This window comes from Haliaeetus albicilla, chromosome 18 (assembly GCF_947461875.1).
Source record: "Haliaeetus albicilla chromosome 18, bHalAlb1.1, whole genome shotgun sequence".
In the NCBI taxonomy this organism is placed as follows: Eukaryota; Metazoa; Chordata; class Aves; order Accipitriformes; family Accipitridae; genus Haliaeetus; species Haliaeetus albicilla.
Window position 1 is genome coordinate 26,486,377 of NC_091500.1, and position 17,966 is coordinate 26,504,342.

The 17,966-nt window shown below is 42.8% G+C and overlaps 1 protein-coding gene across 2 annotated transcripts in view; it reads left to right on the forward strand.

Annotated features, from left to right (window-relative positions):
* The window catches only part of MLIP (muscular LMNA interacting protein), a 142,157-nt gene that overhangs the window by 28,421 nt on the left and 95,770 nt on the right, over positions 1-17,966 (forward strand). Inside the window, exon 1 of one of the 2 annotated variants that reach the window (XM_069805973.1) lies at positions 551-733. The exons of the other annotated variant lie outside the window; for it this stretch is intronic. Within the exon in view, the coding sequence (XP_069662074.1) occupies positions 671-733 (63 nt within the window). The 5' untranslated portion in view covers positions 551-670. Of the gene's footprint in view, positions 1-550; positions 734-17,966 lie in introns of those variants that run through there. 2 annotated transcript variants of the gene reach the window in all.

Sequence of the window (17,966 nt, forward strand, 5' to 3'; positions counted from 1 at the left end):
AGCTCCATTTTAGATGTTTACCATTCATTTCTTGTATTTAGGGGTGCTCATAGTGCCTGCTGAAAGTTTTGCAATTCTTTCTGCATTTCAAAAATCCAAGAAGATGTTGTGTTCCCATATTAGAAAAGGAGAGTACACTCTGCATAAGCATATATTAAGATAGTTCAGTCCCAAACACTCAACAGGGAAAGATCAATAGTCATGCTAAAGCACCATTTTAATTTATTGTTCATACGCTTTCTGTCTCTACATAACATGTGGTGCCAGCTAATCATATTTGTCGTTCTACTTGCTTAATAATCTCTGTGAACACAAGTTAGCGCTACCAGGACATAGCTATTTATTTTTGTGGACTTTTTCAGTTTGAGCTTTTGGGGTGGAGGGAGCGAGGGGGGAGTGAATGGGGCTGGTAACCAAAATCCCTCCTGAACAATTTGCTGTGATGCCAAACCAACGTTTATTGTTATCGGAGGCAGCTGCCTGCCCTCTCTCCACGCTTCTATTTGTGGATTTTCAACGGCTATAAATGGAAACACACGCTGACCAGAAATCACCACAGCACTGCCTGGTATTCTCTCTCCCAACTCCAAAAGTACAGGGGTATCTAACATGTAGTCAGGTCACTTCTCAGGACGTTAGGGTGGGTTTTTTTTTTTCTTTCCCCTGGGAAATGGAGTTAGGAAAACATGAAAGAAAAGTATCAGGAAGAGAAGCTTTAGAGGAAAAGCAAACGGTAAGATATGTTGAGAAATGTTGATTTTTGAAAATTATTTTTAATTTAATAATAAGAAGGAAAGGGAAATCATCTGTTGTGCTTTGTAGGAGTATTTCCCGGCTTCCTTTAACCACTGACCTTGAAGATTAAAACTTCATTCATGTATGTTAAATTCATTATGACGGTACATTTCTGTGGAAATTACAGAGATTTGTGAAAGCATGTTGTGTGCATGTAAAGTGCAAGAACTGAAATCTAGTTCAATGTTGACTTGTTATTATAACCCAGACTGATAGCTAATAGTCTGTGGTTTTCTTGGATTTTTCTTGAGGGTCTATTTCATGTCTTTGTGCATTATTTTCCATAACTTTAGATCAGTAAATGGCAGAAGAAATTGTTCGCCTGTGTCTGGAGCTTACTGAAAAGAGGTGTGACCAAACCAAATTATTAAGAGAAACTGGAAACAGTCAAAACACAGCTTCTTCCTAATTAGCGTAGGCTTGAAAAGCAATTCGTAATTTGCCTTGCATTAACAAGGTTATTTACTTGATACCACAAAAAGGGCAGTTTATTCTTGGCTTTGCAAAGCTGCGAAGAAAGGTGACCATCACTTTTGTTAAGAAAAAAATGAGCACTGAAATTTTTTAGCACTTAAATAGTGGTGGTACTCGGTTGCTTTGGTTTCATGGTGGGCCAGTGTTTACTCTTGTTAAATCACAACCTTTGCCTCTGCTAGCCTCAGTTAAGTGAGACTTGGCAAGCTTGTGTATTAGTTAATAGTTTTAAATACAACTTCACCAAGGCAAGGTGTATGGGGTAGGAAATAGGGGAAGTGCTGAAACTGAAAGTAATAACCTGGCCTTAAAGTACCTTTTCTTTTTTTATGAAAAGAAGTATTTATCTAAAGAGTAATATCCGAAAGAGCATTGCTAGAGCTTCAGCATGAAGTTATAATATGACTATTATCTAATGTTTTACTTGTTCATTTTCTCATTAATGAATTAATACTTTAGACCTCATTTTGAATTTGTGGTTGATATATAAAATATAAGGAAAACTCTTCAAAATTAAGAACAGTTGTAAAATCCACAAAAGCTTCAGGAAAGCTTTCAAAGGAAACCTTTGAAATTTTGTTCTAGTGCATGTGCGGAGAAAATATATAGCAACGTAATCAGGCAGTATGATTATCTAATTGCGGACTGCATCCTGATGCAAAAAGAATTGAGCAGGCATCCTTAAGTGAGGCTTTTCCAAAATGCAGAACGCTTCATTTGGAACCCTAACGATCTTCTGATGACTTTCTCTGCGTGCAATCATTTACTAATTTTAAGAATGACAAACTGGAGCAAACAGGAACCCCGCTGATGGGAGCCACGTTAATGCCCGTGCCAGGTCACCCGCTGTTCAGTAGTTTCAAAACCGAATCCTCCGAACGCGTCGAGCTGAGAGAGCCCCCGTTAGCAGCAGCGGGTCACATCCCTGCGGGTGCTCAGCGAGGGGGACGGAGGAGGCCCTGGCTCGGCGGGTTTCACGTCGCTGTGCTGACGGCGGAGGAATGCCCTGGCCCCCTGCCAGTCCTCCCACCCCTTTCCCCGTCCCCTTCCAGCTGAGCCCTAGCCTCCCCTCCGTCCCACCTCTCTCTCTTTTCGCCTGTTTAGTCTTAACGCCTTTCTTTCCGATTGCTAGAAGGATTTCACTTTGCTCCCACGTGTTTTTTTCCCCTGGTTTTGTCCCTCCTGGGCTTTTATTGATTCTGCCCTTTTCTCTTTGTTACATGCAGGTCAGGTCAATGCTCAAACACTGCATGGGAGCAGTGTCAATCTGTGGTACAGATACTATTTGTACATGTTATTGTTGGTGTCTGTTCACATATTTAACTTCAGTTTAGCAAATGTATAAACTATTTCATATTATAGGCGCCATGAAGCATCCATTTTCAATATTACAGCCTATAAACTGGATGATACTTTATATATCTATAACTGGATGATACTTTATTTTTTGACGTATGTTTCATAGGAGCATAGGGTAACTCAGGTGCAAAGGGAGCTCAGGAGGTCTCTTGCCCAGCCTCCTGCTTAAAGCAACTATGGGGTCAGACCAGGCTTCTCAGGGCTTTATCCTGTCAGGTCTTGAAAACCTCCAAGCATGAAAACTGCACAACCTCCAGGCAACATCCACTGCTGGGCTGTCCTCATGAGGAAAAACGTTTCTCCTCTTATCAAGTCAAAATCTCTCTTGTTTCAATTTTTGTCCATTTCTCTTTCCTTCTGCCATGCATAGTTGTAAAAAGCCCTGAGTCCAACTCCTCAATAACCTCCCAGAGGGACTGTGGCTGCTGTTAGGTCCCCCTGGAGCCTTGCCTCTCACGCTGAACAAGCTCAGCTCCTTCAACCTCTCCTCACAGAGCAAGTGCTCCAGCTCTGACCATCTTGGTGGTCTCCCCTGAACTTGCTTCAATCTTTCCAAGTCTACTGTTAGAGGCCCCAAATCGGATGCTCTGTTCTAGATGTAATCTAGTGAGTGCTGAGCAGAGGAGGGTAATTCCTTCCCTTACTCTACTGGTTGTGCTCCTGTTAGCACAGCCCAGGATGCTCTTGGCCATCCTGGCTGCCAGGGCCCACTGCTGGCTCAGGCTCAACTCGCTGCACACCAAGACCCCCGGGAGAGCTGTTCCCCAGGCAGTCAGGCCCCAGCCTGGATCGCTGACAAGGACCCTCCCTTCCCAGTTCCATATTGCTCCTGTTGGCACATTGCTTCAGCCTGCCATGGCCCCTCTGAATGGCAGCCCTGCCCTCAGGCAGGACTCCTCCGCCCAGTTTGGCCCAGTTTGTTACCTGCAAATCTGGGGAGTGCCTTGCATCACCTCCTCTGGGTCATTGATGAAGATGTTAAACGGGACAGGTCTCAGAACAGAGCCCTGCAGCACTTGTTACTATCCTCCAAGAAGAGTACAAAGCATTAACCATGGATGTCTGAGCCCAATCATCCAACCACCTTTTTAGCCATCTGCTTGTCCTCTACCCAGGCTGTCACGTCCTAGCATGGATAGGAGAATACTGTGGGAGACAGTGTTGGAGGCAAGTCAGGGTAAATGACATCTGCTGCCCTCCCTTCGTTCACAAATCCAGTCACTTTATCATAGAAGGCAATCGGGTTGGTCTGGTATGATTTCCCCTTGGTAAATCCAAGTGCTGTTCCCAACCACGTTCTTCCCACAGGCAGGTATGGGGGGAGTTAAGTCATCCCTGCCTTGATCCTCGTCTACTGCTGGTTGCTCTCCTCCTCTCTGACCCCTGCTGCTGAGCACGGAGGTCTGGGAGACCTTGTTGGTGAAGGCTGAGGGAAAGACATCACTGAGTTCACCCCAGCCTTATCTGTACCTGCTTCCACCTCCCGTGCTGCTTTTTTGCACTGCAGCTCAGTTACAAACTCCCTGTTTATCCCCGCTGGTGTCCTGGTGAGTCTGCTTGTCTTCCTGAACGTCAGCATGGACACGTGTAAGAGGTTGTTTTCACAGATGTGATGGCTTTCCCAAGCTCCTTGTGTTTCCAAGGTGCTGCCCATGGGTTCCCACTTACCAGCTCCTGGATAAGCCAAAGTCAGCTCTCCTAAAGCCCGGGGTCTGTGCTCTGGCACTCACCTTCCCCAGTCCCCCCCAAGATCTCCAGCTTCACAGTCGCTACAGCCAAGCCTGCCACCGAGTATCCCATCCCCAGCCACTTCTCCCTTGTTTCTGAACAGCAGATCCAGCTGTGCGCAACCCTGGTCGGCCTGTCCAGTGCCTGTATCAAGAAGCTATCCTTGACACCCTCCAGAAATCCTCTAGATTGCTTGCATCCTGCCCTTTTGTTCTCCAGCAGGTGTTAGGGAAGCTAAAGTCTCTTGTAAAAAACAGGGTCCGCGATCCAGATAACTTCCTTGAGTTGTTTAAAGAAGTTGTTGTGCGGAGCGTTGTCCACTTCCTTACCCCAGTTGTCCTGTCTGTAGCCCAGTCCCACCGTGGTGTCACCCCCACTGACGTCTCCTCTGATCTGACCCACAAGTGCTCACCCGGCCCTACAAGAGCTCCCCACGTTTGAGCTGCTGCTTCACACAGAAAGATCTTCTCCTCCTTATCTTCCCCATTCTGTCTTTCTGAAAAGCCCGTGTCCATCCATTGCAGCACTGTAGCCATGTGAGCTATCCCACCACATCTCAGTTATTTCTACAGTGTCAGAGTTCTATGACCTAGGTATATTTATGTGAGACAAATCTTGGGGTTATATACCTTGTTAAAAATATTTCTACCTATTTTCAAAAGAGGAAAGTCTATGTCATCCTGAAAAGACTCTGATTGCAGTGTGGCAATTAAATAGAGACCAGTTCATGTACAAAGTATAACCTCCATAGAGGACAACCTCACAGACAGTTTTATTAAGTAGTATTGTATCTTTACTTTCACTGCTTACTGTGGATAAGATAAATAATATAAAATTCTCTACCACTTCAGGCTATTTCACTTAATATTTGTGAAATTTATCGTTAAAGAATTCTTGTCCATGCTTCCTGGAGGAAGACTCCTTGGTGGTCAGAATCCTGAAGAGAGTGTTTGTGTGGAGCTGGCTGTGGAAATGGAAGATAATGGAGGCCCCAGTTTGTGATGGGAAAATAGAATGACTCACTACAAAATAGACTGGACTAAGCAGATGGACTCAATTTTCCTTTTCATAGTTTTGGTTTTAGCATAGCTCAGAAGGACAGAGTAATTCTAGAGTTTCCCTATTGAAATGACAGGTCAGCTCAAAATAGTCTGTTTACATTCTGAAGTCCTCCTCCGTTAATGCGTATTGCCTCTGTTATTTGAAATTATTTTAATTATACTTCACACTTGTCTGTTTCCTATTTGATCTCTTCTCTCCCCATGAAAATACAGCACATGAAGTATTGCATTTAAAATAATGTTTACATTGGTATGTTTAACAGGGAACATTCAATCTTCATACTTCAGTTTGCATTTGTAAGGGGTTCTTTTACTTTCCTGTTACATTAAGTAACTATCAAGAAAAGAACAGTCATATGGAGAAAATAAATTAAACCAAATGAATATATGTGTGATGGGTTGACCCTGGCTGGACGCCAGGCGCCCACCAAAGCCGCTCCATCACTCCCCCATCCTCAGCTGGACAGGGGAGAGAAAAATATAACAAAAAACTTGCGGGTCGAGACAAGGACAGGAGAGACCACTCACCAATCACCATCACGGGCAAAACAGACTCAGCTTAGGGAAAATTAGCTCACTTTTTATTACAAATCAGGCAGAGTAAGGTAAATGAGAAATAAAACGAAATCTCAGAACACCTTCCCTCCACCCCTCCCTTCTTCCCGGGCACAACTTCACTCCTGGATTTCTCCACCAAGCCCCCCCAGCGGCACAAGGGGGACAGGGATGGGGTTTACGGTCATCACACGTTATTTTCTGCCGCTTCACCTCCTCAGGGCGAGGGCTTATCACACTCTTCCCCTGCTCCAGCGTGGGGTCCCACCCACGGGAGACAGTCCTCCACGAACTTTCTCCAACGTGGGCCATTCCCACGGGCTGCAGTTCTTCACGAACTGCTCCAGCATGGGTCCTTTCCACGGTGTGCAGTCCTTCAGGCACAGACTGCTCCAGCGTGGGTCCCCCACGGGGTCACAAGTCCTGCCAGAAAACCTGCTCCGTGGGCTCCTCTCTCCACAGATCCGCAGGTCCCGCCAGGAACCTGCTCCAGCGCAGGGCTCCCACGGGGTCACAGCCTCCCTCAGGAACCCACCCGCTCCGGCGTGGGGTCCTCCACGGGCCGCAGGTGGACATCTGCCCCACGATGGACCTCCCTGGACTGCAGGGGGACAGCCTGCCTCACCAGGGTCTTCACCACGGGCTGCAGGGGAATCTCCGCTCCGGCGCCCGGAGCATCCCCTCCCCCTCCTTCTGCACTGACCTTGGTGTCCGCAGGCTTGTTTCTCTCACATGTTCTCACTCCTCTCTCCGGTGGCTGTTTTCCGCGTCCCAACTTTTTTTTCCTTCTTAAAAATGTTATCACAGAGGCGTTACCACTATCACTGATTGGCTCGGCCTTGGCCGGCGGCGGGTCCGTCTTAGAGCCGGCTGGTATGGGCTCGCTCTCTCTCGAACACAGGGGAAGCTTCCAGCAGCTTCTTACAGGAGTCACCCCTGTAACCCCCCCCGCTACCAAAACCTTGCCACATAAAACCAATACAATATGAATCAGAAAGAATGCCATGCACTGCTTGAAATGGCATTAAGGTTCGTTTTTGGATGAGAGGATGTGCTCTCTAAGAGAGGGCTGCAGGACTTCATTCAGAGCATTAGTGCTTGCTTTTCACAAACAGTATGTGGGTACAGCTCGTACAGAGTGAGGCAGTGCGGATCAAGCCCGCCCAAGTGAAACAACGATTAATCTTTGTACACTGGTAGCCACAGAAAGAGTCCTGTCAAGGTCAGGTCCTCTCTGTGGGAAGGGTGGGAGGAGACGGCCCGGTTCCTGAAGTTTGCAAACCTAAGGGAACCCAAACAGAATGGAGGTCGGTGACTAATATGGTGGTGCCTGGCCTTGCTTGCAGGTTTAGTTGTTGATTTGGCTGTGCGTAGACCAGGCGAGAAGTGAGTGTGGGACGGGAAGGGTTGTTTCAAGAGCCGAAGGGAAGAGGAGGAGAGCATGGTGGGGGTGGGCATGGCAGGAGGTGGCGGGTACAATCACCCCCCATGGGGACCTCTTCTACCAGATCACCCCCCATGGGGACCTCTTCTACCAGATGACCCTGGCTCTTGTGCTGGTGAGGGCTGGCGTCAGAGAAGCAGAGACAGCAGCCCAGCCTCCAGGCTCAGGCTGCCCCTGCAAGTCCCCAGCAAGTGTTTCTTTGTGCAGATACAGGGAGTCAAACGCCCGGACAACAGGATCATCTTTGGCAACAGCAGAAATCTCGACAGTTGAGTAACGACAGAACGGTCGCTTCTGCCCACGGCATCGGAGAGGAACTGTGCTCGTGCCTGTGTGACACACCAGCCCTCGAGCCTCGCCTCCCGGTGTCCACAAGCAAATGCCCATCCAGATTCCCTGCGGTGGGTGGGGGAAGCGAGCCTGGAAAGGGCGAGATGGGAGGGACGTGCTTGCTGCTCAAGGGAAGCAACTGGCATTGGAGTCTGGAGAGGGGCAGGGCCACAGGTTCTTCGTGTGTCAGGTATCTCGCATCCGTGCGCAGCTCAGGGTCTGCACGCTTGTACACGTCTAGCCAGGACAGTGGTGTAAGATCACGGAACAGCACTGCTGAGGTCAGCCGGGCATCTTCTTTTTCTGCGGAGAGAGGAGGTGACAATCACTGTGGGCGAGGATGGCAGAGATTCAGAGGAGGTGAAATACAGTGGTACAGCTCCAAGTGCAGAACGTATAGGTGCTCCAGCAGGTTATGGTCTGTGAGAAAGCCAGTGGCACATATATGGAGGACTGCTAGATACAAACCCTTCATCCTCTCTGCCTGTTCTCTCCCTTAACAGAGGACAGGCTGGTGGCTGCTAGGCTGCCAGTTCATGTGATTCAGATGAGAGGGTAAAGGTGAGAGGTAAAATGAGACTTTTTTGTTTAAATCCTCTTTCTTAACTGGTTTACTTTACACCTTGACTTTTCTATTTCTGCCTCCTCTAAGAACACACCTACCCAAAAGAGAAACTCCTAAAAATACATTGCCTGCCTGAATCCATTCCTCCGTTTGATGATTCAGTACTGAAGTATGAGCATCATGCCCATCTGTAGCACAGCATGTGAAATTAAACAAGCACACATACTTACTACAGAGTCAGAGAAGGTTTTATGTGTGTATACATTTAAATGATTCCTGTTTATCTAAGAGGAAAGCTTTATTTCTTGCTCTGGAGGTCGTTTGTGACCTCCTCTGGGGGCTTCTGTCATGCAGCTGAGTTTGGCTGGGTGAGTTGCCACACTTAAGGTATTTTGTGCTACCTTGTCCCAAATTACAGCAGCCTCAGCTAAAAGGATTGGTCATGGGAGACACTTTCAAATATCCCTGAGCTTCGAAGATCAGGACTGAGGCTTCGTAGTGGCTACAGCAAGAAACTGATAAGATCCTAGCATGGAGGCAATCGCATCTTGCTGTGCAGGTATAGGATGGCCGAGACAGCAGCCCAGCTAGAGGATCAGTATTTCCTCTTGCATACCTAGAGTTGAGGCATTCCTGCCTGGCGATCCGGAGGCAAGGATTACTCCAGCAAGCGATCACGGAGGAGGAAGGAATAAACTTGGAGGCAGCAAGTAGCAGCATATTTTTAGCACCGTTGATGTGACATTAAACAGGACCAAAGCAAGTGGGAAGCACTGAATCCTGGTCTGCCCTCCTTTCTAATCCTGTCACTTAGCCCTCGCCTTACTTGAGCTTATGCTGCCTTTTCTTCAACCTAATGCCAGTCATACAGAGGCGCTGCTGGAATGCTTGAGGTAGACTTTGGTTGCATCAGCAGGAGAAGAGCTATCCTGGAGAGATGTCAGCAGCGCGGTTTTGGTTGGAGGTTACGTGAGCCATTACCATGCAAACTCGCGCAGGGATTCTGAAGAGGACGGCAGCAGATTCCTGCAGGGACGTGAATGTGATGGTAAAAGAGGCTTGTTAGGAACAAGTAGCAATTGTATATTTTAACTTTTTGGGGTGAGGAAAGATAAAGGCCCCTGTAACAGCTGGATCAACAGCTGCATCTAAGTAATGCAGGGCAATTCAGATGATTGCATTTTGGGGGAGGCAGCAAAAAAAAGGAGTATTAGCGTGGAGAGACAGCCCCTGCTGATGAATTAAAACAGTTCTGGGAAATGTTTCTAGGCACTGGAACTCTCCTGAATTCAGTTGAATTGGAAGATTGGTCTGTGGTGGGGTATTGGTTTGGTACTTCTCTGAATGATACCACCATGTAGCTTGAAATTTCCAGAAATAAGTTTGGATATAGAGACTATTATTAGAAAAATAATGTGTTTTCAAAAGATATTCCTCAGGAATGTGGGAGTGAGTTATGAGTGATACTTGGGAAGATGTTCACTGTCCATTGCTGCTGCTAACACTGAAATTTGGGATGGACACTAGGAAAAGCTCCTTCGTTAGAAGCATAGGGCAGCACTGGAACAACCAGGGAATTTGTGGACTATCCACCCTGGGAAATTTTCAGGACTTAACTATATGAAGCCATGGCTGGCTTGACCTTGCTTTGGCAGTAGTCTTACTTTGAGCTGGTTGCTGGAGTGGATAACCTCTGGAGGTCCCTTCCAAACAACATTTCTTTCATTCTTCAATTTTGAAGCTGCACTACTGCACTTGTCATGAAACATGCTAACAGCTTTTTCCATCTGCAAGACACCTTTAACACATTTAACATGGATACACAATGAGACTGTACTTATCATCAAGACCTCCTCGTTCTTGCATTATAAACATACTGCTTTCAATTCACTGTCCATTGAATTCTGAAAGCACTCAATAATACAGCAGTGGCATTAAATCTGTTACTTTGATATGAATTCTTGGAAACAGAGCTACTTGAAAATGAACAGAATAAAAGGAAAGAAGTGATTAATGAAAAGGAGAAAGAAGGTGGACGTTAAATGAGCTAGACTTTGAGGGCAACAGGCAGACAAGCAATAAGATACTTCCATGTTTGCTTTGTATCAACTATGAATTGCATAACATTTCAGTATGTTTTGCCCATATTGCCTCCCTGGATACACCCTCAGATTCTATTTAAAGGCTGGTAATTAAGGATTGCATCTCAAAATAAGTTTCCTAAATGCATTTTAGACATTGAGTCTGAGCACCTTATGCACTAACTTATCCAGAAAAAACTAAGTCTTTCAAAGGAAAACGATTGAAATATCAGGGCATTTGTTTTTTTCTGCTTGTCTTTGAAATAAGACTGGTGTCATGGCAGCAATGAACAATAACTTCATTGATATTTCTCCAAAAAATGAATTAATTTGATCAGAGTATTTTATCAAAAGTTTTCTCTTAAGGCAGGCAGTGGTTACTTTTTCTCTCTCTTTTTATAAAAAATTTGGTCATATAATGTACTGTTGACTATTAAAGGAACTCTAATGCATCAAATCTCTGTCAAGTGATGTTTGGGTTTTTTTCATCTCTCCTTGAGGAGAAGATTCCCTTGGATGAGGAGAAGTGGGAATAGGGTGGCTTATATTTCACTTTTTAAATATATAGTCTGCTGCACTGATGTTAGCAAAGGCAGGTTGAAGAAATGCAACCTGTGTGTGGAGAGAGTTTGTCCTGCAGGCAAATGGTGAGTACCTACTGCTTCCTAACAGGATGGAAAATGGAGCAATGCCTGGTGGTCCTTAGTTTCTAGGACCATCTACAGCCTCCGATTCCTGTTGTTTCTCCTTTATAGGTGAGCACTACTACCCTAATTGTCTAACTCCCATTGTATCAAGGGAGCAGAGCTGCAACTCTTTTCCTGCCATAGACAGAAGACTGTCTATGGCAGGAAAAAAGAAGTGTGCCAGCTTATCAACCCACCACATTGCATGCTAAGTGCTGTAGTAGGCAATCTGCAGCCTTCCCTGCCTTTCTAGGAGTCAAATGCTGTGTCAGTCCAAGTGGGGAGAGTCCAGGGAGCACATTCTGGTGTGCCGAGGCACGGGAGTTACTGTAATAAAGCCCTGCAAATGCCATCGCAGCAGACACGGTGCTGCACAGCCAAATCTGCAGGCCAACGTGTCTTCAGAAGTAGAAGACTTTCCACAACGATTCTGCGTTTTCACATGAAATTTTTGCTCACATCTAATTTTTGAATGTTTAGCATGGAATCGACAGCTGAACTATCAGATGTCTTGTCCAATAGCAAAAACTGCATCTTACGTTTTGGCAGTGGTCATCCTGTCATCAGATCTATATGATGATGTTGTTTTAAGACAAGAGTGATCTTGATTGAATGTGATGGGTCATACAGGGAACCTTTCTGCATTAAGTTCTTCATTGTTGAGAGTTAACTGGTAGCTTTTTCCAAAGGACTGATAGTGACATATAGTACATACTGCAGAGTACTTTCTGATGGTGTTTTTACTATATTCATCCCTAGCTGGTGAGCTTAAAAGGATTAATTAAATATAGATTGAGCTAATGAAGATCCATTGTTGAGGAAAAGGGACAAAAGCAGATTTCTGAATTTAGGTGAAAAAATTAATTTTGCTCAACAGCTTTTAGTTTGTTCAGGATTCTGAAAAGCCGAAAGCAGCAGGCCAAAGCTTTTCATATCTTGGATTGTACAAATGAATATATTCATACTCCAGGACTGATATATTTACAAAAATCCAAAAAACAATTTCACATTTGTCTCTATGGGACAGAAATCCAATCATTACCATTCTGTCTTTGCAGTTTCATGTTTCTTATCTTGATCATGAAGAAAATTGGAAATCAAACATGGGAAAATTATAGGAATTTTTAATGCTATGTTTTTAAATAATGTGAAATAAATAATTTGGATTCACTTGAATGACTTAAAATTGAAGATTGTGGAAAAAGCCATCAGAAATTTTTTTCCCTGTTGAATACATTTAAAATTGTTTTCATAGTGGTTCTGTACATCTCACAAAAAGTTACCGACAGCACATTTATCATCATTTTACTGCTTATAAATATAGCTGTTGGTGAAGATTTTGTATAAAAAACACACTAGAAAAAAATCATTAGATTTTTCAGCCTGAAGCAAGAACTAAGTAATTTAATATCCTTTAGTAAATGCACCTTGAAATACATCCAAATCAAAAGCCAGACATCAGCTGAACTAAGTGATAATCAAACAAAGAGATGGTAATTCTTAGCAAAGCTCCTGAGCCAAAACTGGGCTCTCTCTTTCAGTCTGAGACAACAAGAGCAAAATGCAAAGTATTTGTATTTTAAATCCCAGCAGAGAAAAGGACAGGATTTGTCTCTCTCACTCTGTTTTTCTTTAGCGGATAATGTTTTCACTAATGTCATGAAACTGGTCTTAGTTGAAAATACAGCAGCTTTCATTATAGTTATTTACAATCTATTAGGTGAACTGACAATGATATTTGCATATAAAAAAAAAAATCCGAAGAAACTGTCAGTGGTTTATTTATGATAAGAAGAGTAGCTAAATCTAAGAAAGATTTTTGGTTGGTTGGTTTTGTTTTTTTTTTTTATAGCAAGGTATCCTAGTTTATAGTGTCTTTTTCTGTGAAAGAAAGTGTATGTGCTGCAGGGTTACAAAGATAAATTATTCCTGTAATGAAGTCAGCCTTCAGTTCGTCCCAGTTTCTAAAGAGCAGAAGTCAGGACTGAGGGGCTCTAAGGTTGCAAACCTCGCCAATGACTTGTGGTGACACAGTGCTGCATCGTGTGATGGATTGCCTGGGGTTTTTAGGGGCTCCAGTATTTATGGCTTCTAAGAATCTACATCTGAAAAAATGCACTTTAAAGTTTGGAAATTAGGATTATCCGAGGAAATTTAACTTTCCCTTTATTTTATTTGTAAATGTTATGACATAAAAGTCAATAACAGGATTATGGGCTATTTCTTTCTTCTCAAATGGTGGTTGTGCTTAGGAATTGCCACCACCAGCTACATCAGGATATGATGTGATCAGAACAAAAGAGCAGTTACCCTCAATGGTAAGTAAAATACAGTAAAATAAAACTTGGTATTTCATCCTTCTGTTTCCAATTGAATATTTTTGCATTTTTCAGAACATGTGCTTCCTGACATATACGAGAAAATGTAAGTCAAATGGTGGAGATGTCCAAAGAGAAGGAAACTTGGCATTTTTATCCTCCCACACAAAGGCAGTCAAAGGGATTAATTCAGAAAACGGTTCTGCACACTGCAAAGTGCTCTCAGAAATTACCCACTGGCATGGGTGGCACTGTCAAAATTACTAGGGACAAGTGTCTTAAAACCAGCAAAATTTGTGGATATTAGTAATTTTTTTAGAAGTAGAAATGGTCAGACCACTTGACTTCCTAGGAACACTGTGTTAGTGCCTCTGTGAAGTGCTCAAGTACTGCAGATGTGAGTGTCATGAAAAAGTCTGGAAATAAATTTCCTGATGCTCTCTGCTCTCTGTAAGGCTTAGGAGGGCTGTAAGGCCAGGCACTGCGGTGTCAAGATGTGCTTTGACACATGTTGATGTTGATTTTCAGAATATACAATGGTGTAACAATCAATATTACATACTCCTTAAAATTCAGAACTTTTAAACTCATTTGATATGTTGACCTTAGTATTCTGAAAGCATCTTTTTTCTGATTTATCCACAACTTTCTTGATAGGAAATGCTCTTAAGAACAGAATTACTTATATAGTCTTATTTTTGTTGTGTATTGTAGATATCTAGTAAAATATTATTTGTCTATGAAATTTTGTCTTATAATGTTGCAATTAATGTTCCTGAGTTCTGTTTTTATTACTATTTCTTGTACAAAATCTTACAGATTTAGATGTTCCTCCATTAATGGCACAGGAGAGGATTTAATTATTTCAGTTGTCTTCTTTCAGACTTCTTAAACAAGAACAATTTGTTCCAATAGTGGAACTATCTTTGAAATAACAGCTTTTGCATCTCAGGGTAGCAGTAATTCAGTTCAATAGTTGTTTGTCTTCCTTTGTAAGTGCAGAGATATATCATAGTCTTATCCTGTAGTTACCTTATTTTTAATGTCTGTGAGGGTACAATTTCTAAATGGCTATCCAGCAGCTTACATGTGTAGTCCAAGAATTTATCAAATATTCATTGCATGTAAATGATTTAGAGGGTTAGTCAATGATGCCCAAAATATTTAAGTCCCTTCAAAAGCAGATAACCCATTTCAATCAACGTCTGAGTGAGCAGATGACAATTTCCCAGTAAATCTGTTGTTACTTGCCTGTGGACGTTTCTCGCATATAGATTATATTAGGTAAAGTGATGATCTGTGTGGCATGCCTGAAATACTGCCCTACAGCAGAACAGATGCCAAACCATGAAGAACAGTATTTTTTTATTTGGCTGTGCAGGTATGGGACAGCATTTGTAGCAGAAAATGTGAAGGGAGCTGATAAGCTGTTTTGTAAACCAGCTTTCACTTTTGAAGCTGAACCCAAAGGTATTTTGAAGCATTATTAGGTGGTTCTGAGTTCAGTGCAGCAGCTTTTGCTCTCAAAAGAAGAGACCAAGGCTTGTTCAGAGTGTGGCTGTGCCTTCTTCTGAAAGAATCCAGCCGTTCTGGGACGTGTCCTAGCCACATTTTCTTTTTTTATCTGGGGGATGGTGGAAATTGGGAGAAAGATTTTAGTGCTTCAACTTATTGAAAGTAAAGTAAGTTGGATAATATTCAGGATTCAGAATGGTTGTTTTGGAAACCAGTGGAGACTCTAAAATCATTGCATAAGTATTAATAATCTTTGCATCATCATTAGCATTACTAATATTCTAAGTTTATATGATGTATGCTCCAATTTTACCCATAAATCATCTACATCAGGGTCTCTTAGCTCAGGGTTAGGAGCAAATATGTAACCAGTGACTACTCTTGTCTCCAGAACACGCTGCACATGCTATTGTACACTAAATTCTTCATATGAATTCTCTGTAAAGTTCAGATGTTTATTTTAAGCTGCTATTGAATATATGGAAAAAGCACTATTTCATGTGATCTTGAAACAATCTTCAGGAGACTGTAAACAGCTCATTTTTTTCCCCTCTAATTCATGACTAAACATCCCAACATTTGTTGTATTCTTGAATTCAATAAATAGTTCTCTAATTAAATGTCTGTAATTTTAAATATGTGGATTTTGTAAACAGAAAGTTATTGCCACAAATTACAATTTATATGTGTTTTTTGTGCTGGAAAATGAGGTATGTTTTAATGACGTTTTAAAACTGTAATTATATCATAAATTTAAAATGTTTTCTTTGCTGTGGCTTTCATTTTAAAGCAATGAACATATCTGAGTCAGAGAAAAATCATCAGATAGTACATTTCTGACTGTTAGCTATGTCAGTTATTTAGAAAATGACTGAAATGACTAGGGAGGTATTATGTGGCATGGCGAGTACTTAGGGTATTTGGAACTATTAACCCACAAAGAAATTGAAAGCTACTTTTTAATATTTAAAAATAGACACAGAACAACCATTTATTTTTCAGTGAAGGTTATTTGCAACAGCCGCTTACTTTTCCAATTTTTTTCATTATATTCTCACCGGTTAAGCTTACTTTTTTGGTCCGTTAGTGTGATGTTTCATCCCCCTCTGCCCTCCTCCAGCTGAACAGCAATGCTACGCTGTCGGAAATGCCTCTGCACCGCGCTGCCTGGTTTCGTAATGTGGCATCTTTGTTTTTCCTGAGCATTGCGTGTTGCCTATCAGGAGATGTGGGTCTGTGATACCTGATCACAGGCTGGCTTTGGGAGTGAGACGAGCACCTCGATGTTGAGCTGAGCCAAGGCAGTAGCACCTTTGGACAAGCAGTACTGGTAGCATAGGTACCTTCGGACGTTTTAGCCCCCAAATTCAGGCACGTGTGGGTTTGCAGATGCTGAAAAGGGCTGGACATTGAAAAGAGGAGGAGTAGGAGCTGAAAAGTTGGATCTAGGAGCACTTTTGAGGCATAAGTGCTGTTTTGAATTGTTAAATTGGTTTTGGTGGGAGCTTCAGCGCTTGGTTGTTTCCTGAGGCAATGGGACTTAGCTCCACCATTTTACTCCCACCCTGTGTAGGCCAGTGAAATCAGTGCTGTAGGGAAAAGTACTGGTGAAGGAAAAAGTGGGGTGAGTCTCGGGGGGGGTCTTTGTACTCAGCAGTGCTGTGGCAAAATGTGAAAATCGCAGCGTTAGCCGTTGAATTAATCTGGCTGAAGTGCCGAGCGATGTGATGTACACCACTAACGTTTTAGTACTGCACTGCAGGTTACAGACGTAGTTGTAATGCACACATTAGACGAGGCTCGGGAAGAAAGGTGGTAGTAAGACAGGAGAGGTTGGGAGTTCTAAAAGTCATTATGAGAAGGTAGAGAAAAAGTAATAGGAGTCAGAAATGGGAGAAATTAAAGAAAAGGAAAAAAGAGAATTACTATTGATAAAGAAGTAAAACCACTAAAAGAAGGTGGGAGTGAGAATTAAATAAATAAGTGTAAATAAAAAAAAAGTTCAAGAAACATGGGAATAGAGCAAGAGAGCAAAAAATAGGGGATGTGATGGGCTGAATATGAAATCTTATCCTTTTAATAATTGACATGTGTTAAGTGAATAGCTGCTTTGTATCGATCGATCTAATACTTCATCATTTGCACCTGATACTAAGTTTCCTCACACTTTTGGTAAATAATTGTGTAGAATTCACTGATTACTTGCCAGAACACCTGTAAGTGGCAGGTAAGCATGGCTTAGCAGGAGAAACTCCTTATGCTAATGTGTAACAACCTTTCACATTAACCTCCCAACATCTGTTAATTCCCCACTAGACACTTATCAGCCTCTTCCAAGAAAAAGTTTAGTTGTGGTTTTTCACATATTGCAGGATAAGGGATTTCAGTAAGCAGACCAAAACCTTCCTGCTGTTGCATTTGCTTGCTGGCTTCATTAGCACAGCTTTCCACGTGGGTTGATACTGATATTAAGGACAACTCTTTTCTTTCTGTACAAACTAGTTTTGCCTTTGACTCCCATAGCTGAGCCTAGCTGAACTGTAAACAAGATTTTGATTTCCCTCCAACACTTTCATATAAAGCACTTGACTGCACTTGTTACTCAGTCTTACCCAAATGATTTTATGTTGATCTATATAAACAGATATGGATAAGTATAAAGAAGAATTTATATCCCAGGATGGCTGAATAACTAGAAGATATATTTCTGCTCAGGAAGCCAGGAGTGATACTTTCCGTCATATCTTCAAGTGAGAATGCTTCAGCTCTTTGCTTGATTTATTTTGCTATTATTATTTCCATCTTTAACATCTCTCTAGTCTACAGGCAATCCTCCCTTGCTGCTGTTCTTTTAGTGCCAAGGTTGCCTTCTCACTCATCAGCACCAGGCAAAATGTCACATTTTTGGTTGACCTCTTGTTCTCCTGTGTCTTTTGAAGTGTTTACAGGATTTGTGTCACTCTAGCTTGCTGCACACCAGGCATGTGAGGCAGCCACTGTGCTCCAGATTGATGGCAGCTTTGGGCATAATAACAAGAATTGTCCTTTCACAGCT